Raw genomic sequence first — 24,848 nt, forward strand, 5'->3', positions numbered from 1 at the left:
TTAACTAAAGTTGTTGCATTTAAAAATATTTTTAATATATACAAAATTTGAATCAAACAAAAACCTCCAGGTGTACAAACAACTCAATTCATGGACTGTACATTATTACACATGTATAAAAATACTTATTTAGTTTGCATGTAAGTTAAGGCACAATTCCAAGGCATTACACAAATCTGAAGTTACACACCAGGCTTGTTTACTTTCTAACTTTTTAAAATCAGTTTGTTCTTCTGTACAGAGTTCATATCTGAAGCATTGTGTAGGAATTCATAAAGTTGTCTGGCATTATTCGCACTGCCAAGAATTTCACTAAGCTTCTCCTGGCTCAGAGCAACCAGTTCAGCCAGGCTGGCTGCATGCTTGAGGAGGCCCCGGTAGTTCTTCACGTTGACTCCCGGCATGCGGAGGAGAAGGTCATAGGGCCCGGGGTTGTACAGTTCTGCCGATTCATCCACCGTCGCCGACTCCACCGTGACGGCCTGGGCAGAGGCAGCGTCGGGCTCTGGGCGATCACGCTTGAGCTCCTGGAAGAGCTCGGCGGTGGCGTGAGGGGAAGGACACCAGAGCAGCCGCAGGCGGGGGAAGTGGAGGGTGAGGAGAGTCAGCTTGGACGTGACATCGCCGGCGGAGATCTCCTTCCGCATGTCGCCGCGGGCCGTGAGCGAGAACGGCTTGGCGGGGTCGAACTCGATGAGCAGCACGGGCCGGCGGTAGAAGCGGCTCATGGAGAGGCACTGCGTGTAGAGGCGGCCGCTCTGCAGGGAGCCAATCAGGTCGCTCACGCTCTTGCGCTCCACGCAGATGTCAGGAGTCAGGATGTAATCGCCCACCTCCAGAGTGACCGGCTCGATGTCGAGTCCACGCCGGTGCAGCAGTGAAGGAAGCTCACTGCGGAACTCCCGCATGTCTACGATGACCCGAGACGCCTTTCTGACCCCTTCCTGTCCACCTGTGGAGGAAATGAACGATAACAATACAGCACTACGCAGTTAACAATAATGCATTTATCTTGACAGCAAATACAATGACTAAGAGAGCAGAGCTGCGATAGCTTGCCTGCTTTGCGGGTGTCACTGGCAGCGTGGGCAGGCTCCTGACTGCGGACCAGGTCCAGGTTGGTGTCCTCTCGACCTTCTCTCTCTTCTGGAACAACCATGCTGGCCTTCTCTCTACATTCAAAACACAGCCCAGAAAATGTCATGTAGAACAGAAACCAAAATGAAACTGAAACCACCACCAATGATGGATAGTCATCGTCTCAAATGGAATTAAGAGTGAAAGGTCAGACCTTATTAGATGTTCGAAAGCCTGTTTTTCTTTACAGAGAGCTGTAAGATACCTCTGTTCTTCTGTTGAGCCTCCATAAATTAGAAAATACACCCTGTGAGGGATAGTGTATCAGTGAACTCACACAAATCAGGAAACACATTTGTCTTAAATGTAAAAAGGTTGCAGCACTTTAGCACCTGAGGGTTTTGCCTGGCCTGCTGGCTTTGTACACCTCAAGCTGACGGACGAAGCCAAGTTCAGCATCATAAAGCACTACAAACGTCGGCTCCACTTCCTGCAACACCCGGGTTAGACTGTATGGGTCCGAGCAGCCTTTCAGCGGATGGATGACGGTCAATGGCTCTTTGAGAATACCATAGTAGGAATCTGAAGAAACGTTCAGGAGAACGTCTTCCTCTTCCACCACCTCCTGGTGTTCCTCTTCCTCTCCTCGCTCACCCTCATCCCCACTGCTGCCCATCTCTTCCATCTCTGGCTCCCTCTCCTGTCCCACCATTTGGGTGAGAGTCAGCGAAGTTCGCGTTGTCTTCCTGCTAGGATTGGAATTTTTAGATTTGGACTTCCTGCCTTTGCCGGCCTCGTTCAAGCCTTTTTTGGGCCAGCCGTTACCCCCTTTGGGCTTATCGTGTGCAGGTGCAAACTCGTCTTTTCCAAGAGTGCGCGAGTAGAGGCGGCTGAGCAGGGAGTCTGCGCCTCGTTGGATGTACTCCTTCAGCTGAGCACACGTCCGGTCATCGCTGGCACATATCAGCACGTGGCCTGGACCAAACGCAGACACATCAGTCTCCAAGCAAACACAGAGCGAGTGAGATGGTCAGTGAAGTAGTAGCCCGTTTGTAATGGTTCACCTGGCTCGTGCTCAGAGCTGCTGTTCTCCTTCTCAATCTCCAGCAGGACCTCGGACAGAGCCTCCCACTTTGGATTGCGTTCTAGCACGAGCTCTCTTTTCAAAGGGGCTACACACAAATACACACAATGTTACATTTCATACCAGACACTGGTGTGAATCAGTAAGAGGTTTAACACTGCTGCTGGGTCAACATGCGCTTGAAACTAATGGGAACTGCATACCAGCAGTGGTTGGTTTTTGGTCCGCTTCATCAACTTTGAGCTTCTTTTTTGACTCAGGAATGCGATAAACACGGCTGCGGGCGTTCACAAACATAGAAGTGCTGGAGTCCAGGAACAGCCATCCTGTAGGGGGATCAGAAGCTAAATTAGATTATCCTTCACTACTCTGGTACCCAAATAAATATTAAGCAGCACTTCTTGTTCAGCTGTACCTGAGTTGCTGCCAAAGTTCTTCTGGCTAATACGCAGAGACTCCAGCAAATTGAGAAAAGTGACACAGTCGTACTGGGTGAGATAGAGTAGCAGAGTGCGCAGGATCTTCAGGTCCTGTACTAGAGATTTGGTTTTAGCCCCCAGCTGATGCCACAAGGGATCAAGGTAATGCCGAATGGTCTACAAAAGCACAACAACGTTCAGTGACTTCTGCACTCAATGTGCTAGCACAATTTGTTTGAAAGAGTAACCAACAATGGAATATAGGAGCAAGGTGAAATATACAAGTGCACTGAAAATACTGGCTTAACTAGTCTTAGTGTTCAATGACGTACTGCATGTATTCCATTAAAATATGTTGTTGTAGCAAACTGATCACAATTAACTGTATATTTTCTCTTATACTATACTGTAATTATAGTCTTATTTATTCAACCTTTGTCTTCATCTGTTCTGCTATAGTACCTGAATTTCCCCCATGGGAATCAATAAAGGAATCGTATCTCAATACACAGTCCATGCCACTTATGTATACGGAGAATTTGCTCAAAATTTGCTCACTTTCTCAAAGGCATTTCCTAGTGTATTCTCGAGGGACAGGTCCTCGGCCTCCAGTGTTGGGTTATAGCGTTTCAGCTCCTTCAGGCAGGCATTCATGATGTCCAGGATGGAGCTCTGGATGGCCCTCATGGCTGGGGTCAAGGGCACATGCAGCTCAACCACATCAGGCTTATGCCTGTCCAGTAGAGTGTTCACTGAGGCTTGGAACCTGAGAGTCACCCAACAGAAGAAATGTTTAAATAATAATAATAATTTTAAAAAGAGTAGTCAAAAGACAAGCATCTCTGAATGCTCTGTGGTGTAGATTTGTTCATACCTTGGCCAGAGAAATAGCTTCTTTACAAAAAGGTTTCTCATAACTCGTTCAACCTGACAGAAGCCAGTTGAGAAAGCTGTGGCTTTATCTGTGAAGGCTTTGATGAATCCAGTCTTGTTTTTTTGTCGGTACAGTCTCAAAATGAAGGCCTCCTGGCAGGACTCAATAATCTTATGGGCCCGGTAGACTAGGATTCCTGCGAGCAACAGTGCAGACCTTTTCAGGCTTCACTTCATGTAATATTATTTGTAATAAATACTATAAAGGTGCATGGAATTACCTGAAATTAAGTGAGCAGGAATTCTGTCAGTCAGGAAGTCAACCACCAGGATTCGGCTGGTCACAAACAGCACTCCTCCATGTGTGTATACATCATAACGCTCACTGTTCGGTACATCACTGTTCACGGTCTGAGGAAGGTGAGTCACTCCCTCAGCTCTCAACTTTTCTGTGAAGTACTCCTGCAACATTAACAACCATTAGCAAGCTCATGACAAAAGACTGCCAAGCTAAATTCATGTTGTGAAAAACTTCAGACACTAATAAACTTGTCTGCCGGATGGTATGTTGCAGTGGATAACAATGGGGTTCAATCTCCATCTGAGAAAGTGACCCGCGCTACACCTATAAAAACCCTTGGGCAAGTCTCCTAATATTACATTGGCCTACGTGAGTTTGGATAAGAACATACGCATACATGTAGATCTAATCACGGCACGTATCTAATACAGGACTGTTGGTTATGTTAGCTCTGCTACCTGTTCTGGGGTAGTGGTGTTCAGCAGCAGTACCAGACTACCTTCTTCTGAGTAGATCTTCATAAAGTGTAAAAGAATACGATCAATACCAAGTCCCTCCGCTGTTACGAGTAAACCATCAGTACTGAAGAGACTCAGAAACATCTCAGTTTCGAACTCAAGTAAAGGGCTCGCCATCTTCAGGCTTCACCTTATCAACAAAACCCAAATATCCTCAATTATTAGCTAGCTGCTTGGCTGCGGGTTACATCAACACAAGTGCAACGGTATTTTTTAAAGATTTGAACTGGTGACGTTTACTCTTTAGCTAACCAGATAACGACAATATTGTGTCTACATAAATACAGACAAAATTTAAATTTGCCATCCCAGCGATCCAAAGGGGAAAAGGTCTGAATCAAAGCTAACTTCATTAGCCCACATGACACCCCAACATCACGTGACACCCACACCCGGAGAAGAAAGATTTTACAAATCTGCATGTACATCGTATTAGCGCCCCCTAGTGCATTGGGTACTACAAGACGTATATTCCCACAGAGTTCACCGCTGGAAAACAGTATGTAGGCTTCCCGACTGTCAACACGTGTACAAACGCGGGATGGCAGATATTTAAATTATGGAGTCCAATTTTGTGACACGCTGAAATATGCAGTCCAATTTTGTGACAATCTAATAACAGAATTCAGGAACAAGGCAGATCTTACAAATTTATTTTCGGATGCGTAAAATTTTATTGGAAAAATTATGGAGCTATTATAGTGTCACCAGAACCTGAACCTGAAATCATTATTACTTGAAAAAACAGTCTGTAAAATCCTCGCAGGTATGCAAAAATTCGAGTTAAAATTCAGGTTCAGGTCGAAATTCAGGTTCGGGTCGCAATTCAGGTTCGGGTCGCAATTCAGGTTCGGGTCGCAATTCAGGTTCGGGTCGAAATTCAGGTTCGGGTTGTAATTCAGGTTCAGGTCGAAATTCAGGTTCGGGTTGAAATTCAGGTTCAGGTTGAAATGCGGTTCATCCGGGATACGTAGGATGAGCAAACAAACTCAGAGCTAATCGAACTGCATCTGGCCAATCACAAAACATATCAGAGGTCATTAAGAGGCGCGTCTTTCTGCTAAATTTCCTGTAAGAGTGCGGTCCCTGTTTGGCGTGTAAGTAGCATGTAAGCAGCACGAAAGTGACCACTGTGCCACCCAGAAATGGCACCTTGTGGCAGCTGCCACATAATCGTGGCACTTAGTGTGACCAGTGCTGCGTGACTGTGGTCTCCGTTGTCCAGAAACGCCGCCTGCCTCTGCTGACAGACTAAAGACTCTTGGGTGACTCTGCGTATCGGCCACTCGCTTAAAATCATCCCGACGAGCTCCGAATCGCCATTTGTTGAAATGAAGATGGTTCATAACTTTTGTTTAAAAATTATGTTGAGTGAAATACTAGCCGACATCCAGCTAGACAGCTCTATATTACTAGTTCAGAATACTGTTTAGCGATAACGTCGAATTAAGATTATAGGAGGGTACGTGAATCTACAGTGGTAGACCGTTAACGACAGCACTAAATTTAAAGGGTTTATTATTATAGATGTATGGTTATCAGTGAATGTTCCTACACGCCATCAGCGTCATTTAAACCTCTGCGAGCGAATGGCATCGCATTTAGTATTTGTGCAATTTGTAGTATATTTCGCTTTGTATTGGTTTATATTGTTAGTCTAGATTGTCAGCCGAGCGGCTCCCGACATAATCGTTAAACAGCATCCTGAACTCGTAGTTTGGAGCTGTCGGTCAGCTCCGAATCGTTCACCCAACATAAATTAACAAACAAAAAATATAAACCATCTTCATTTCCACGAATCCTACAAATGCGATGCCACTCGCTCGCAGTGGTTTAAATGACGCTGATGGCGTGATGAACGTTCACTGATGAACAATCTGTAATAAATCTGTTTTATGTTGTGACGTGGGGGTGAAGTGTTATCAGTGGGAGGACACTTGATGAGAAGAGCATTTTATATAAGGGGTTTCACATTTAACATTAAATTAACTACGTTAATATAATAGAAGACACACGGACAGCACGATCATGATGAAGCATGACTAAACTAGACGACACCACAAACCACTACAGCGACACAACACGGATTGTAAATGACAGCCTTATATTTATTTATTTGTTTATTATTGAATATTTGATTATTCTGCTACCTCCTGTTATCGCTGAACTAAACTTTCGGCACGAGACTTTCAGCGCGAGCTCTTCAGCGCGAGTTCTTCTGTGCGCGTTCGACGTACGTTGCTCCAGAGTTTGAAAAAACACAAGAACAAACGAACTACTTGTTATATTCCTTGTTGACACTTGTGGAAGATATTTTACTGTAGTTGGCTTCGTTTTTTTTTGTGTTGTTGTATGTCAAATGTAAAACAAAGTTCAAACTTAGCGCCCTTGGAAGCAGAAGGAGGTAGGAAGAAAAATTGTATTAATCCAAAAGAGTGATTTATTTAATTTGAAACGAAGGGAGATGTGATTGTTTTGTTTTCAGTAAGAGCTGCGGCTCATAACATAAAGTTGAGTTCATGTGCAAGTTTGCTAGGAGTGACGCATTTAAAGTTTGGACCCTGTTCTACACATTATCTATGAGGTATGGTGCTAGGGCATTTGTGTTTATTTTTTATTTTTTGCCACATTTTGTAGTTTTCACGGTGTCAAATGTCGGTGGCGAAAGGAGGAGAGAATAAAGATACACCAGTCGAAGCTCCGAGCATTGTTTGTGTGATTAATCCAAGTGGTCCGCTACACGGATGACTAAAGCGAACATACCAGAGAACGAGTACAGATAAACACGAAAACACTCAAACTTACCCATGCACAGTGGCGTGCACAATTAGACCCCAACTCTGCCCTTTATCAACGAAAGTGCCCTTTTGAAACTTCGTTTTTTATTATTATCATTTTACTGAGGTCGGTTTGAAATGATCTTTTGAAAACCTGAGCGATTAAAAACAATGCCCTGAAATGCGCCACCACCTCGCACACACCCGACCTCTCTATTCCTTTGTCACACCAGATGCGCTGCAGCAGCAGTTCAGTTCAGCGAGTGGAAGGAAGCGTCTTCAGCACAGCACACACGCTCACAGATAGACTTCTTCTCCCGTCCCCACCAGCCAGGTCACATACACATCAAGTCAAATCGTACCGTTTGTCCTCTAAGCCCAACGTGAAATCATTTTGTTGTGCAGTAAAATGTCTCATACAGCACCAAACTACTAAGCATTTTTAGCCGATGGTCACCTGATAAACTAGTCGCACTAGCCCAAATCAGTGATAGATAACGTGAGGACGACCACATACAAATAATTAAGGTAGAGTTTGCAAATCTATGTGTTAAGCTGAACGTTTTCTGTTGTATACGTTTTGTTAGGCAACATAAATTAACACATTCCCCATTACCTGTGAAAAATGTCCATCTGCATTCGTGTAATGACAACAGTCAGTAGCCTATAACTCATTCTCGTACTTTTTGGTCTTTTTACTGTCTTAATTGTAAGCCTATATTGATTTACTAATTGCAAAATATATGCAACAATGCCTGCAGACAGTGGAGGGTAAACAGAAGTTAACTGAAGGACAATGACTATAGTTAATATTGGATATGGATTTTATCAGTTGGCGGTGTGACTTTTTCCATTGAAAACTCACGTTTAGAGAATGTTACTAATAAAAGTCAAATTTCATTCAACATGCGCTTGTAATTTTTTTATAATGAATTGTTCCACGTGCGCTAAAAAGTGCCCCCCCCCCCTTCCCCCCAGCACTTGCCCCCCAAAATGTCTGTGCACGCCACTGCCCATGCACACACCACATACTCTCATACAGAACACATACTCTTTAACGATAATGTCGAATTTAGATTAGTGGTAGACAATGGCAGTAGCCGCTCGGTGGTTGATGGCTGATGCTGCGGTGTTACGTGAACTGAGGATTTTGGGGAGGTTGTTTTCTCTTTCGGTTAATTTTGGTTTAACAGGTGGATTGCCTCGGTACGGGTGGATTATGTCGGCCAATCGAAGATCGTGATTTGGATGAGGGGGAGGATATTCGGCTTCATAATCTGCATGACGGAGTTGCTGGAAGTTGCCGGGAGGCGACGCGAGCATTTATTGCCTTTACGGTTGTGTGTGACTTTTGAGAAACTGTAGCTCATGATTCTCATGTGAGAGGTGAGGGTTTGTGCGATAGCTTTTGTCATGAATAGCGTTGTGAAAATCGCCACCATGGAGTAAGAACGTAGTAGCATGTGCACAATTATATAGACACCCATGCAGGGATATTTTATGAGAAACACCAGTATAGAGGCGGGCACCGTGTATGTATATTTGTTTGAGATTATCGTTGTGCCTCCCCTTAATGACCACAAGCAGTAACAGTTCTTTGTGAAGACGGATGGTTTATGGTGTAACAAACTCATTTCCCATCGTGAGAACTACAAATACAGGATTGCAAAGATATTTGCTATAAATGACAAAGATCATGACATTTATCCTTTAACTTCATTAATGTAACTAAAGCAAATGTAACATGTTCGATACAATTCACGTCTTTAAGAAATGCGCTACATATACCTGCATTAGCAGACTAACATTCACGTAGAAACAAATATTAAACAAACCTCGTTAACTGCTTTCGCTAAAGGAGAGGAAATATAACATCTCGTAGTCTGACGAAAGTCAGATGAACTTCTCTTCAGTAGTAGTTACTTTATCTTAGACAATGAACTTGAGAATATAAAGAATAACACCAACACGACGACAACTTAAAGTAAACACATGTGCTTTTCAAATCAAAAAAGAAAGAAAGAAAAACAGCGAAGTGGAGTGTAAAATCAGCAGTTGTCTACAAGCAACCCGGACCCCCAGAAAAACCGTTCGTCTCTATAGCAACACTAAACACAACCGCACAAAAGTAAACAACTCGTCTGTCAGCTACACTCCCACCAAATCACTTATGATTTTCAATCAAGAGCTGACAAATGTTCTCTACTAACAAACTAGATGTGGTAGAGAATAACCACTATCTAAATCCTATCAGTAGCTTCTAGCAAGATCACTGTTTTATGAATGGGTCTCTCTAAGAAGATAGGCTTGGCAGTGCGTTTGCCATATTTATCCAGATTTGAGTCACCAACAAGTAGTTTCACCTTCCTCACTTTCCCGTCACGTCCTAGGTATACTTCCAGTACTCTTGCTAACTTCCACTGATTCCGTGGAGCAGAGTCATCTTGCAGAATAACGATGTCGTTGACCTCTGCATTCCTCCGATCCTTGTTCCATTTCTGCCTAGCTTGAAGATTAAGAAGGTATTCCTTCTTCCAACGAAACCAGAAGTCATTGGCCAAGTATTGCACCCTGCGCCACCTCTTGTGAAGGTAAAGATCTTCTTTAATGAACCTTCCCGGTGGGGGTAAAATGATCTTGGACTTCATTGTCAAGATATGGTTCGGTGTGAGAGGCTCTGGACCGTGTGGGTTGTTCAGATGTTCAGTAGTGAGTGGTCTACTGTTTATGATAGCCATTACTTCATATAGGAAGGTGCGTAAAGAGGCACTATCAAGTCGCCCTGCTGAATGATCGAGAACAGACATCAGTATACTTCTTACTGTGCGTATTTGCCTTTCCCAAATACCTCCCATATGGCTTGAAGATGGTGTGTTCATGAGAAACTCACAACCTAGTGCTTTCACTTGCTCTTGGTTCATTCCCTTTGCAGCTTCAATGAACTCATTTCTTGCACCCATAAAATTGGTACCTTGATCACACCGAATTTGACGAACAGCACCTCTTATAGCAATGAATGAGCGTAAGGCATTAATGAAAGAATCGGTGGATAGATCCTCGAGCATCTCAATGTGTACTGCTCTAGAACACATGCAGGTAAACAGCAGGCCATAGCGCTTTAACTCTCTTCTCCCATCTTTCACATGAAATGGTCCAAAGCAGTCCATCCCACAATATACAAAGGGAGGAGTTGCCTCTGTACGCTCTTCTGGAAGGTCAGCCATTCTTTGTTCCTCAGCACATCTTCTAAATTTCCTGCATTTAGTACACTTGTAGATGTAAGAAGAAACTACACCACTGCATGCCAGGATCCACACGCCATTAGACCTCAGCTCATTCATGGTCATTCCCCGTCCTTGGTGATGTACTTTCTCGTGATAATGCTTGATGAGCAACATTGAAGTATGGCTATCCTTTGGAAGGATTGCTGGATGTCGTACATGTGGATGAAGAGTAGCATGTGATAAGCGACCTCCCACTCTGAGAATGCCTTGCTCATCAAGAAATGGGTTCAGTCTGTGCAACTTAGTCATATCCCGAACATTCGGCATGCTCTGATTCTTGATATGCTGAATTTCCTTGAAAAGGGCCTTCTCTTGAGACATCTTAATAATAGTGAGCTCTGCTTCACTTCTCTCAGCCAAGCTGGTGGCTTCTCCAGACCTAGATTGTAAGTGTTTAATTTCCTTGATCCATCGCTTAAGCCTGGCAACTGCTTTCACTGCTCTTGTCCAGTCAGAGAATTTACAGAGCCGATCTTGTAAGGATCTTTCTTCTGTCGCTTGAGTGTCGTGAATAGTTACCTTCCGTAGTTCTGGGTCACTGTCCACAGACTCTCCCACCATAACTTCTTCTCTAGGAAGTTCTCTGTTCCAAAGAAATTCCGGTCCTGTGAACCAGTTGGAATTTAGAAGCTGTTCTCCTGTAAGCCCCCTGGAGGCATGATCTGCCGGATTCTGTTCTGAGGACACATACCTCCACTGTTCAGGCTTTGTGCTTTGTCTGATGCGTTGGATTCGATTTGCCACAAAAAGATGGAATCTCTTGGCATCATTGTTTATGTAACCAAGTACAACCTTCGAATCTGTCCAGAAATATTCTTGTAGTGCATTTATCTCCAACTCCTTCTTAAGCATATCGCTTATTCGCACAGCGACAACCGCAGCTGAAAGTTCAAGTCTTGGGATGGTCATAAATTTCATGGGGGCAACTCTAGACTTCCCCATAACTAGGGAGCAGTAAATCTCCCCTGTTGCATTGATTCCTCTCAGATATGAACATGCTCCATAGCCAGAAAGACTGGCGTCAGCAAAATGATGTAGCTCATAGCGCTGAACATCCTTGAAGTCTGATGGCATGTAACATCTTTGGATTTTCACCTCTGACAGATTTTGAAGATCGTGGAGCCAGGCCTCCAATTTAGGCTGGAGATCAACAGGGAGTGGATCATCCCAACTAACTTTTCCAACACACATATGCTGTAATACTTGCTTTCCTGTCAGGATTAAAGGTGCTATAAACCCAAGTGGATCATATATTGAAGCTACTGTTGACAAGACTCCCCTTCTTGTCAGTGGGTTCTGCTTCAGTGTCACTCTAAACTGAAATTCATCCGATGTAACACACCATGACACACCAAGCACTCCTTCTACATGTGTTTTATCTAACATCATATATGGATCCTCAACCCTTTCAGCATGCTCTTCCTTGGGAATCGTTGCCAAGACTTCATTGCTATTAGAGATGAACTTGTGCAGTCGAAGTCCGCCTGTCTTACAAATTTCTCTGACTTCTTTCACAATTTGAATGGCGGCTTCTGAGGATGACACACTCAATAATCCATCATCTACATAGAAGTTCCTTTCAATGAATCTGACTGAGAGATCACTGAAACATCCTCGTCCCACAGCAGCAATATGCTTGAGACCGTAGTTGGCACAGCCGGGTGAAGAGGCAGCACCAAATAAATGAACTCTCATCCTGTAAACTAAAGGTTGAGAATCTAACTCTCCATTCTCCCACCATAGAAATCGCAGGTAATCCTTATCCTTTGCCTTCACATGGAATTGGTGGAACATGCGCTCTATGTCACATATCACTGCTATCTGACCCTTTCTAAAACGGCAGAGTACGCCCACCAAGGTGTTCGTTAGCTCAGGACCAGTCAGGAGATGCTCGTTCAGACACGTACCCTGAAACTTCGCAGAACAGTCAAAGACGACGCGTATCTTCCCAGGTTTTCTTGGGTGGTAAACCCCGTGATGTGGGATGTACCACACTGGTTGCTTATTAATGTCGTCTTCTGGAACCTGTTCTGCATCACCATTGGCTATGATGTCATTCATAAAATTTGTATAGTCCAGGTAGTATTGCTTGCTTCTTCTAAGTTTCTTCTCCAAGCATTTTAAACGGTGTACAGCGCATATCCTATTGTTAGGTAGACTGGGCCTTGCTTCCTTAAACGGTAGAGGCATCTCATAGTGTCCATCATCCTTAATACATATCTCTTCTTTCAGTTGTGTTAGAAACTGTAGGTCTTCTTGGGAGATCTGTTTATCTTCTGCAACTGTTTCACAAAAGTCAGACTCAAGTGCCTTAATTATGTCTGGTGGAGCAACCATCTCTCTAACCTGTGTTCTGCAGACAAAGTGAATCTCGCCCTTCAACTCTGAAGAGGACTGAAGGCTTGGGATCACTGGCATCACCATAACTTGATGACTTACTCCAATTGCGTCTCCATAGTCAATGTGAAGGTTGCTACATCCAATGATGCTCCATCCCAAGTCTGTTCTCTGCGCAAAGGGTTGGTTCTCTTCACCATACACAACTTCACGCGGGAGGAGAGCTTGAGAACAATTGTAACCAATCAAGAGCCCGATCTCACAGCTCTGTTGTGGAGCAATTTCTCCGGCAATATGCTCAAGATGAGGCCATGCTCGTGCAGTCTCTGGTGTCGGAATATGCTCTCTACTCGCAGGGATGAATTCTCGTGAGTAAGTCACTGGCAGCAGAATACTTTTATCTGAATAGAAACCTCTAACTTGTAGACCCATCAACTTGTGGCAAGCTACAACCATACTCTTTGAAGTCATCGTGGAGAGCCTTAACTGGACTGGTTCTTTCCTAACACTGAGAGCTTCTGCTGTCTCTTCCAGAATGAATGTTGAATCGCTCTGAGTGTCCAAAAGTGCGTACACTAGAATTTCTTGATGTGGTTCACTTGTGGCTGATACCCATACAGGAATTATTGTGGAAGTATTTGTAAGGCCGTTGTCTACTATGACTCTATTGGACAAAGCATGTGGAGATGTGCTTGGTGTCCTCTCTTGTGATAGTTGTGCTCCTTCAAGTTCTCCATTGCTTGGCCTTGTGTACTTCCTATCATCTCTAGCACGGTCTTTGTGCAAGCAAGTTGGGTGTCCCTTCTGGCATACCTCACAGATGCTCCTATGATTGCAGTTCTTGGAACGATGACCTAACCTTAAACACCCAAAACACAATTTGTTCTCCAAGACAAATTTATGCCGCTCTGCTACAGGTCTTGCACTGAAATTACGACACTTATGGATACTGTGACCTAACATCTCACAGAATGTGCATGTGACAGCTGAACTCTCAACAGTGTGAGCAGCTAATGCTCTTCTCCCTTGGCTCCGTGGTCTCGATGCTCTAAACATCTCAGTCTCACTGAAATTTGAAGTGTGCTTCAATGCGTTAAGGGAAGTAACTGGGTTGCAGGAGATGTTGGCTTCTCTCGTGAGGAATTTAACAAATTGACTAAAACTAGGAAACATGTTTGTTTCTTCTTCAATTTCTATCACTTTCCTATTCCACATTGATGCTAACCAATCAGGAAGCTTAGAAAGCATGTTCTGGTTTTCACTGCAATCATTGAGAATTTCAAGACTCTTGATGTCCTGCATGGCAGCTTCACAACCACGAAGGAAGTCTGCAAAATCCCTGAGTGCCACACTGTCCGTTAGGCCTATCTTGGGCCATGCTTTGAGAATGTCTCTGAAGGATTTGGCTATGATGAATGGATTTCCGAACCTCTCTTCTAGGACAGACCAGGCAGCACTATAGGCAGCTTCGGTCCCTACTAGGAAATAACACTCAATAGCCCTTTTTGCTGCTCCACTCACATACTTACGAAGATAATAAAGTTTCTCAGTGGCGGGAATATTTTTTCGATCTATTAGTGTCTGAAAGGATACTTTCCAGTCATTGTAACAGAGTGGGTCACCAGTAAAAATGGCTGGCTCTGGAATTGGCAGACGACTCATGCTGATCGATTCGGCCAGCATCCTTGCGAGGGATGTAATGCTGTCATGCTGTGGGCTTACTACGACTTGTTGTGGAGGATGATATTGGAAAGGGTGGTTACCGTGTCCAGGTACCTCTTTCCAATCCTTTGATTCACATTTACATCGTACATCTTCAAATTCCCTTTCACAAGCATAATTCTGTGAGTATACTTGCATTCGTGCCTTAGCAGCATTTAACTGTTTGACTGTTTCTAGACGCTCCAGCTCTTTACGCTTTTCATCTAACATTTTCTGTCTTGCTGCATTTTCAATCTCTAACTGGGCTTGTAGTTTAGTTTCTTCCTGTTCTCTCTCTAAGCGTCGTCTTAAACTATCTGCTGTTTGTTGAGCTATTATCCTTTTATTTTCAGCTTCAAGGGTTTGAATTTCTCCTAATTGGCGTTCTTGATCTTGCAAGACTTGTAAGGTGGCCTGATTAGCAGCAACCTCAGCAGCTGCCTCTTGCCGCTTTAAAAATGAAGATATGGAAGTAACATTTGAACTGCTCTGAGAACAAGTAGAATTTGACCGTCTGGAAATAGAACTTGACCCAATTGAAGAAATGGATGAGATGACTGACTTAATGTCATTCAAATCCAGTGGCTCCCCTTCTGCCTCTTCTTTTCTTTCCATCCAATCCAATATTTTTGATGCAACCTTTCTTGTAACAGTTTCACATTTATCCATTCTACGGCGCATGTCATTATTTGGAACCTTAATTCTGCGCAGATCTTCATACACATGGTTCAACTCTGTTGCAGCATTGCTTACCTGGGAAATTAAGTCTTGCAGCACATTGTCTGTGCAAGGACCGCTCACCGTTTGCATGGCATCCTTTACAAGAACTCCCCACTTCTCGTACTGTACCTTAAAACGACGTTCAAGTTCCATGAATCTTTTATGATGCAGTTCTTGCCCTTTTGCAGTTAAGGTTCGGATTCTTTGACTTCTACGAGGCTCACTTTGCTCGTCAATATGCGACGCATCATCGGTCTTTGGGTGCATTTCTGCCTCTACTTGGGGATTTTCTTGTTGCGCTGTCTGCTGAGATGAAGGTTTGAGAGCAGCTACCACCATCTCATTCTGACCGTCACTTCTGAGGGATTCTGCCATTAGTCTAAATTTAATCCTTTGTCTTAATTATACTGCTACTGTAGAATATACTACCTTGAACACAGAATAATCTGAATAAAACACTGCAACGAACAGTTTCCTGAATAAAATATGATAAATCGAAATGCTTACGACCGAACAACAAACAACACTTAACTGTGACAATTAGTTATCTTAATTTTTACAATCACTCTAACAGACGAGCATGAATGTACACCAGCATTCGATTTTAACGATAAAATGAATGAAGTCCTTATTCACAATATTAACGTCTTTTAACAGCAGTTTGACAAACTTATAGCACTTAATTTCTTGTACTCCGTAGTACGCGCCGCTCTTGCATGACGTGGATGAAGCCTAGAGATGGCATACGGAGGATACGACTTTCGCTGGGTGTTCACTGCCTGCACCGCGCAGTCGAGTTCTCACTGTGCCTCCCCTTAATGACCACAAGCAGTAACAGTTCTTTGTGAAGACGGATGGTTTATGGTGTAACAAACTCATTTCCCATCGTGAGAACTACAAATACAGGATTGCAAAGATATTTGCTATAAATGACAAAGATCATGACATTTATCCTTTAACTTCATTAATGTAACTAAAGCAAATGTAACATGTTCGATACAATTCACGTCTTTAAGAAATGCGCTACATATACCTGCATTAGCAGACTAACATTCACGTAGAAACAAATATTAAACAAACCTCGTTAACTGCTTTCGCTAAAGGAGAGGAAATATAACATCTCGTAGTCTGACGAAAGTCAGATGAACTTCTCTTCAGTAGTAGTTACTTTATCTTAGACAATGAACTTGAGAATATAAAGAATAACACCAACACGACGACAACTTAAAGTAAACACATGTGCTTTTCAAATCAAAAAAGAAAGAAAGAAAAACAGCGAAGTGGAGTGTAAAATCAGCAGTTGTCTACAAGCAACCCGGACCCCCAGAAAAACCGTTCGTCTCTATAGCAACACTAAACACAACCGCACAAAAGTAAACAACTCGTCTGTCAGCTACAATCGTCGTAGATATATTTTCTTTATTTATGTTAGTAAGGTGTGAGTCTTGCTTTGTTAACTTAGTGTAGTATATTTTGTTTGTTTCTTTTCTTTGGTGCCGTCTACTGCTCCTTTCCTTGGTTGGTTTATGGTCAATCGTGTATTTTTGTACGTACGTGTCTGTTCAGTGTTTTGCTGCGTAGAAAAGGCTCTTCTACCCATTACCACTCTGCAGTAAAGCGTTTTCTTACGTATCCGTCTGGTTTTCGCGTTCTTCTTTAATTTCATCTTGTCCACTACGCACATGCTACTACCCCACACCCCAAACCTAGACCCATGACATCGTGGGGTCGTAACAGACGTAATCTAGACTAACAATATAAACCAATACAAAGCGAAATATACTACAAATTGCACAAATACTAAATGCGATGCCATTCGCTCGCAGAGGTTTAAATGACGCTGATGGCGTGTAGGAACATTCACTGATAACCATACATCTATAAACCCTTTAAATTTAGTGCTGTCGTTAATGGTCTACCACTGTAGATTCACGACGTTATCGCTAAACAGTATTCTGAACTAGTAATATAGAGCTGTCTAGCTGGATGTCGGCTAGTATTTCACTCAACATAATTTTTAAACAAAAGTTATGAACCATCTTCATTTCAACAAATGGCGATTCGGAGCTCGTCGGGATGATTTTAAGCGAGTGGCCGATACGCAGAGTCACCCAAGAGTCTTTAGATGTCTGTCAGCAGAGGCAGGCGGCGTTTCTGGACAACGGAGACCACAGTCACGCAGCACTGGTCACACTAAGTGCCACGATTATGTGGCAGCTGCCACAAGGTGCCATTTCTGGGTGGCACAGTGGTCACTTTCGTGCTGCTTACATGCTACTTACACGCCAAACAGGGACCGCACTCTTACAGGAAATTTAGCAGAAAGACGCGCCTCTTAATGACCTCTGATATGTTTTGTGATTGGCCAGATGCAGTTCGATTAGCTCTGAGTTTGTTTGCTCATCCTACGTATCCCGGATGAACCGCATTTCAACCTGAACCTGAATTTCAACCCGAACCTGAATTTCGACCTGAACCTGAATTACAACCCGAACCTGAATTTCGACCCGAACCTGAATTACGACCCGAACCTGAATTTTGACCCAAACCTGAATTGCGACCCGAACCTGAATTGCGACCCGAACCTGAATTTCGACCTGAACCTGAATTTTAACTCGAATTTTTGCATACCTGCGAGGATTTTACAGACTGTTTTTTCAAGTAATAATGATTTCAGGTTCAGGTTCTGGTGACACTATAATAGCTCCATAAAAAATACACCCCAGTGAAAGCAAGAAGCCATGCTTCAGCGGCTGCATGTGTGTCTGTAGTGTTTGTAATTCTATGGAGTTGTATTTTAAAATGGTGCGTACACACTCCTCTCTCCCCTGCCCAGTGCGGAGGAGTAGCTGCTCTGAATAGTAAACATTTGAGGCTGGAGGTGGAAAGGGTTGATTCTGTCAGCTTGATTCGACAGTGAATGAACACTGCAAGAACGAACGAAATGCAAGAGGAAAGCAAATGTTAATCAGAAAGACACAATTCACCATATGATGCTTTTGTTATTGGTCCTTCCATCAGTCTCCGTGTTTTCAAATAGCGTATTAGCGGGTGGGGTTAAAGATTAATGAAACTAGCAGCAGTGTGTAGTTCTGATGCGTGTTGTTTTCTATCATCTTCACCATTTACACACACCGATGAATGTTCCAAACTAACAGTGACTCGGGTAATTTCACAGCTTCTGTGAGAGGTTGTTATATAATAGTCGGTATGAATTCTTACAAGTTTGAGAGGTAGTGTTGTAGCAAAAAAAAAGGGGGGGGGGGTCAATTAAAAATATTCTTTGCGTTAATTTAAGTAATAAAGTGCTGAATCCTACTTATAAGCAACCATCATGTCGGAAAGGTACACTGATATTTGTCATTTGTGGAATGCTTTTCAAGAAGAGTATATATATACACCCCACATACTTCATTTAAATAGCTTTTTTAAATTGACTTCTTTTATAAATGATTGCGCATGCTTTGGTGATGCCTGTTTCCTTAAGGTAGGCACCTAAGATGCTTTATTCTTTTCGATGAGTGTGCCCCATTCTTAAATACTCTAAACCACTATTCTGGAGGAAAACAGAGAGGTAGATGAATCCACCCCGAAAGGAAATGAATTTCAGTCAGAAGTCAAAAGCCACACGGCTCGATGAGAACTGGCCGGTTTGCAGTGATAAGCAGGGAGCGTTAGCAGGCACAGATGGACGGGGGGACGGGGGACGATGACGCTGCAGAAAAGGTCCCTTCAGAAGGATATTAACTGACCACCCCCACCCGTATGTTTTTCTTCTATGTTTAGATTAGTTGTATTGTCTTTGTCTCATCATCTAATTTTAACAGACTGAAAATTTTCCGTTTCCTTGCCGTGGGTTGTCTATCGTAGATGACTTCTCATGTTCAGTCATTTTACATCTCTAGGATGTCAACTTTAAGAATAGCATGTACAAAAGGTCCTGATGTTGTTTGTCTAGGCTTAGAAAAGATGCTGTCTGGGATTACCCTACGTCAGCAGGAGGCCTCTACCGCGGTACCCAAACCTCCAGGGGAGTCATGTGGTCCCCTATGAAACTCCTAATCGGGCCTCCCCATGAGCACAGAGGAATCAACTAACAGTCAGAACAGATTTATATGCAATCAAAGAAATCACCACAGGAAGAATGGATGCAAACGTACTATTTCCCTAAAAACAAAAAGAAGGAGGTGGAAAACCAGCAAGGACAGCCAAGAAATATGAAGTATATTTTTACAAAACACAGTAAAAGGATAGGTCACATGTTGGGAGTTATCCTGTCTCAAAACCACTTTTATATATACCAGGCCACTAGGAGTTTAAAAGGACTGCCAGAAAAAAAATGTCCTAATGTTGCAGCGTAATAAATCAAAACAACAAGAGTTTGCCAGATACTGTTGGCTCTCAGACCTGGGGCAGGTGCTGTAGACAGACAAGACTAAAACTAAACCTTTGGCAACAGTTATTAAGGGTATGTTTGTCATTTTAGAGTGCTCCGAATAGAAAACAGGCATATAACTCGTTTAGAATCTTAAAGGGTTTGTTGTTCTTTCTCCCTTGGTGTACCCTTTTGAAAATTATAATGTTATATAATGTACATATAACCTGTACACCTTCATTCAAAACTCACTGGAACACTGGAGGATAACACAAGAAACCAACACAAAGACAACTGCCCAGGTGAATATCAAAGTGTTTAATATAACAAGGACATGTTGTTCTGTATAAGCCTGAATCCTCTCAGCCAGGTCACATTAGGAGTGGTCACAGGTACAGATTCAGGAGTGGAATTACCATCAGCCACCTCAGATAAAATCGAACTATGGAAAGGCCAAGATGGAAAGGGACACTAACTCACCAGGATTTACAGCTAGGACACAGGAATGTCATTCAGGCTGGAGACTTGCAGCTGACTGATAACAAAGAGAGGAAATATGATCATAACAGAGGAAACTGAACTTCCACAAGGCCATATAACAGACTTTGAAGACAGATACAAATACATTGGGGTTCTCCAATCTCACAGCAACCCTGAATCAGAAATAAGGACAGCAACATTTCAGCACGCCACAGTGTAAGACAAGAGGCAGTTGAAGATCAAAGCCGTAAAAACATCTATATGCCCTGCCCAGTTATCAGATACCCAGCAGGCACAATAAGCTGGTCAAGAGAAGAGCTAGGAGATGCTAATGTCATGACCGGAAAACTCCTCATAGTGCATGGGGCTCTCCAATCAAGACCAGTTCAAACACTGTAGCTCTGCCAGAAGGCGTTGAGGAAGAGGTCTACATAAAGTAAAAGATCCACTGTCTAGGGTGACACATAACACCTATGAATACATCCAAGCACTGGCCACCCGGGAATGCTCTGAAGAGGGAGTGCCTCAGACAGAATGGGGACATGGACACCAAGGGAGCAGAGGAGGTACCATGGTAGGATATGTTTCTGCACAGAATGGACTAGCAGACGAGGCTACAATAATAGCTAAGATGCAAAAAGCAGCAGTGGTAATAGAGGTGGCAGTTCCAAATGATTGATACTTCCAAATTTAGGTAGACCTGCCAAACATTTACGTGGATATATTATTTTAAGTATATGACAAATGGCGAAGTTGATTAAAGTTATGTGTAACCAGTAAGCACTGTAATGTTGTATCACCGGAGTACTTTGAATGCACACAGCTTATATTTATTAATTTCTTATGTATATATGTATATAAAGGTTCCAGTTCCATTGATTTGTTTTGAGGGAAATGTGTGAGTTGCAACATGAAATATGAAACATGGAATAAGTGGAATCAGAGCATGTGCAATAGTAAATGACCCAGAACTACATTGGTAAAGTCAATTAGGTAAAAGACTCAGGTGAAACACATGAGTGCTCAAGTAATCAATTAAGCAGACCAATCAAATGAGACATCCTTGGGAAAAGATTTTAACCACACTGATTAAAAAGGAGAGCAAGCCAATTGGTTAACCAAACCAATGTTGTGCCAAGGCAGAAAGCACACAGATCAACAATGCCGAGAGGACAGGAAACATTTGAGGACATCAGGAAGAAGGTGGTGACAGCCTGTCAGTCTGGGGAAAGTTACAAGACCATCTCCATCCATCTGCTGTAAGACAAATCATTTATAAATGGAGGACACTCGGCATCACCGCAACTCTGCCCAGAGGTAGAAGGCCATCAAAACACACCAAGAAGCACCAGAAAAATAATAATTCAGATAAAGACCAACCCACACATCACCTCCAGAGAGTTGCAGACCTCTCTGGCAGCATCTTGGATAAATATACATGCGTCTACAATCAGGCAAAAAATCAATATATATTGCATTCATGGGATATTCAAGTTGCCTGTTTAAACTTTGCCAGAGAGCATTTGGACAAAGTGGAGGATTTCTGGAAGTAATTTCTCTGGACAGATGAATCCAGCATTATATTATTTGGACACAATCACAGGCGCCATATGCAGTCAACAATTAAAGCGAATATCCTCCCCCCATCAGTGAAGCATGCTGATGGAAATGTGATGGTCTGGACCTGCCTTTCTGCCTCAGGACCTGGAGGACTCCATATTATTCAGGGAACCATCAATTCCCTGAATTTAACACATTCTTGACCTTGATTCTTGATTCCTGTCATCATTCAGGGAATTGATGCTGGAACGGAAATGGATTATGCAACAACACAATGACCCAAAGCATTCCAGAAAAACTATCAAGGAATGGCTTAAGAGAAAAAAAGATTTGCACTCTGGATTGGCCCAGTCAAAGTCTGGACCTCAGTCCCATAGAAATGCTGTGGCAAAATCTGAAGTGGGCGGTACAAGCCAGATGTCCCACTTAACTCTGCCATTTTAGAGGTTTGCAAGGAGGAATAGGCAAAAATGCCAAAAAGCAGATATGAGACGCTTGTTTGTGATTACAGAAGACGTTTGGTTGAAGTAATGGCTGCAAAAGGAAGATACTTAATAAAGGAGTTCATACTTTTGTACTTGGCAGATTTTTGGAGAGAAATTACTTTTGTTGAATAATAATAAATATATTTTTGAATGAATGTAATGGAATGAACGAAACTTTGGATTTATATAGTGCCTTTCTAGAACCCAAATTCGCTTTACAAATAGCACAGGTTTTTGTGTTTGTTATTTGGATGGTCTGCTTTATAAATTGAGATTTAATGTTCAATTCATCAGTTTCTTTTCATTTTTTTATGCTTGGGTGGATCACAAATGTTCAAGCAGCACTGTACTTGTATTTATATAGAAAAGTCAACACTGCAAATATATATATATATATATACTCACACTTTCAATACAACAGTGACACTGTCATGTTAATAGGACAGCAGTGGGTGTTGGGCTGGTACAAGTGTTTCAGGCAGAGCGTTATTGCTGGGGTTTTTGCATCAATGTCACCACTGGGAGTGGTTGACCGACCAAAAATAACCATAACCAGGCAGCAGTATGTATGAATATGTACAATACCTAATAATACTTAATATTATGTACAGCTATGGCATATACATTCTTTTTATGATTGGTTGTCTTATTTTTCATGCATATATCATAGTTTCATTTTTTAAATAACTTGGTCATTAATTTAATTCACGTATTAAATTCATACAAAACTTCGTATTTTACTAAGGCTTGATGTAATGCATTTCCACAAAGGTTACACTAGAGGGCAGCAGAACACAAGTTCTGTGTGTATAGTTGGCGTTTAACCCACAAAATCCTTCAGATACAGTCGCTAATTATGTAGTTTCCAAAATTACATAAGCACCTATATTAGGCTACATTAAAACAAACTATGTTCAAATAAACACTTTAGTAAGCAAGCAGAGAAAATGCATTGTTAACCAAAATATGGTGCCACTGGGTTATAAGTACGTAAGGAGAGAGGAAAACTATTTGATGTAGATGGAATGTCGAGACTATAGATGGGTGATTCAGCAATTACTGAAGGAGGCTTTAGTAGAAGGTTCACAATAAAAGGAGCCAACCAACATGAAACAACGTACACACGCTAAACTGAAACGTCATACTTTTATTTCCTCTTATTTGCAAGCTGTTTAGAATTTTTATTTTATGTCACAACTGTGCAACCATAACCCTCCTAAATGTTGCAAGACATGGGCAAATGGCAAACGCAGATTAACTTATTTCCTTTAGAGAAGGCACGGATTGAGTGAGAGAAATACCCAAATGGGATATGGTAGAACGATGTATATGGTAGATTAGGGCACAGCAGCTTAAAATGCATTGATTTACCTCCATTAGATAATCATTCAGTGTATATATTCACTGTGTCCTAAATAAGAATGAAAAAGAAAGGCATGTGCAGTTGATTTCTTTGGACTAGCTCACAACTAGCTCACTTGCTTAATAAAAACCATTATGATAACTTAATATTATTAAACCTCACTTTGTTAATTCTATTCATGTATCATTAAGCGAACACTAAAATGACGATGTCTACTCTCTTGGTGCTCCTCTGAGTGTGACCATCTGAGCACCTTCATAAAGGAAGTTCTCGTGTCCAAGGGGAGAGAGAGACTTGAGGAAAACCCTCGACAACAGCCATAAGCTGCGTTTTCAGACGAGCCATGAACAAGTCTCTTGGGCTGTCATATCCAATTTAGCAAAACCGCGGTGACACTGAGCGGGCGATAAAAGACCGAGAGATTGAGAGAGGATCGTGCTGGGGGATGAGGTTGGGCTGCCTGGGCGAAGAGGGGATCGCGAGCGAAACGAACCCTCGTACCGGCGCGGCGCGCGGAGCTGCCAGCGAGCGCGCGGATGAATAATGCAAGAAGTGAGCGCTTGCCTCGCGATCAGGTTCAGTTTGGAAGCTGTTGTCAAAAGATAGAAGATGAGAGCTCGTGTAAAAAAATGTAACCCCCCCTTCGAAAATAAAAAAATAAAATAAGGAAGCAAACCAAAGGTGACAGTCCATGCTAACAGAAGAAATGGACATTCATACAGAACAAAGGGTCCTGTGATGCGGATATGGCTGGGAGGAATCCTGTAGCAGGTCCATTCATTCCAGCATCTGTTGTGGAAGGACGGTTCCTGTACTGTCAAGCCTCAGGCCACGTGCTGAACCACACAGAGGCCAGCAAGCACCAAAACCCAGAGCCTTTGGCACAGATGAAACAAGTGAAGGCATTTAAATCCCGCAAGCTTTAGGGCACAGGGATAAAGCAGACTTCTCACACTGTCCAAATATGTAAATAGGCAGCTGTTTTAAGATTAGCGATGTCTGCAAACTCAAAGCGATCCAGAACGCCATGGTAGTTCCAGAATACATGACCCAGCGTATAGATGATTGTAAAATACATTTAGCCTTATAATGATGGAAAAGTCTGCATTCATTTAGCATTAATCTTGCACGTGCAGTTAATCTGAAGCCGCTTCCTCAATGTCTGACAATACTCCTTCTGCTTTCTAATCCTGGAGAAGGGGCATCCTTGTAAGGTCCTTGACTCGGAGCCAGTCGGCGGTGACATCTTGGTCGAGTACCCACTGCTCCACTGTCCTTGGCTTTCCTGAGGCCCGGCCTGCACGCTGCGCCCTGCACGCCAGCACTGAAGGAGCAGCTGCACAGAAGCCCACAGCGCCATCAATAATCCCAGCGCCCTCGTCTCCATGCTGCAAGCAGCCTGGCCGCTTCGGTCTCTCCCGTTAAATCTCTTCTGAATAATCGAATGACTAGAACAACCAAACATTCATTTCGTTCATGACAGTTTTACTCCTC

At 42.8% G+C, this 24,848-nt stretch overlaps 1 protein-coding gene and 1 long non-coding RNA gene across 2 annotated transcripts; one reads left to right on the forward strand and one right to left on the reverse strand.

The window, feature by feature from the left end:
- Window positions 1-39: 39 nt before the first annotated feature.
- Window positions 40-4,671, reverse strand: ercc4 (excision repair cross-complementation group 4). Its single transcript, XM_077000328.1, has 11 exons — window positions 4,213-4,671; window positions 3,735-3,915; window positions 3,455-3,650; window positions 3,139-3,346; window positions 2,577-2,757; window positions 2,365-2,487; window positions 2,142-2,249; window positions 1,470-2,052; window positions 1,292-1,384; window positions 1,060-1,172; window positions 40-952 (listed from the first exon to the last, which is right to left on the reverse strand). The coding sequence occupies exons 1-11, from the start codon at window positions 4,387-4,389 to the stop codon at window positions 207-209; spliced, it is 2,709 nt and encodes a 902-aa protein (XP_076856443.1). The 5' UTR covers window positions 4,390-4,671; the 3' UTR covers window positions 40-206.
- Window positions 4,672-5,074: 403 nt separating this feature from the next.
- On the forward strand, window positions 5,075-8,020 carry LOC143510704 (uncharacterized). Its single transcript, XR_013130074.1, has 3 exons — window positions 5,075-5,090; window positions 5,181-6,676; window positions 6,758-8,020. It is a non-coding gene; the product is annotated as an uncharacterized LOC143510704 (long non-coding RNA).
- The last annotated feature ends 16,828 nt before the right edge of the window (window positions 8,021-24,848 follow it).

The sequence above is a fragment of the Brachyhypopomus gauderio genome, chromosome 3, assembly GCF_052324685.1.
Source record: "Brachyhypopomus gauderio isolate BG-103 chromosome 3, BGAUD_0.2, whole genome shotgun sequence".
In the NCBI taxonomy this organism is placed as follows: Eukaryota; Metazoa; Chordata; class Actinopteri; order Gymnotiformes; family Hypopomidae; genus Brachyhypopomus; species Brachyhypopomus gauderio.

What these genes read in the sequence shown, in the direction of transcription:
- ercc4 (XM_077000328.1), bottom strand. Translation starts at nt 4,389, where the DNA reads ATGGCGAGCCCTTTACTTGAGTTCGAAACTGAGATGTTTCTGAGTCTC. An exon ending in ACACCACTACCCCAGAACAG is followed by an intron (nt 3,916 to 4,212) that starts GTAGCAGAGCTA and finishes TTAATGTTGCAG; the next exon opens with GAGTACTTCACAGAAAAGTT. An exon ending in CCAAAAACCAACCACTGCTG is followed by an intron (nt 2,250 to 2,364) that starts GTATGCAGTTCC and finishes ATTTGTGTGTAG; the next exon opens with CCCCTTTGAAAAGAGAGCTC.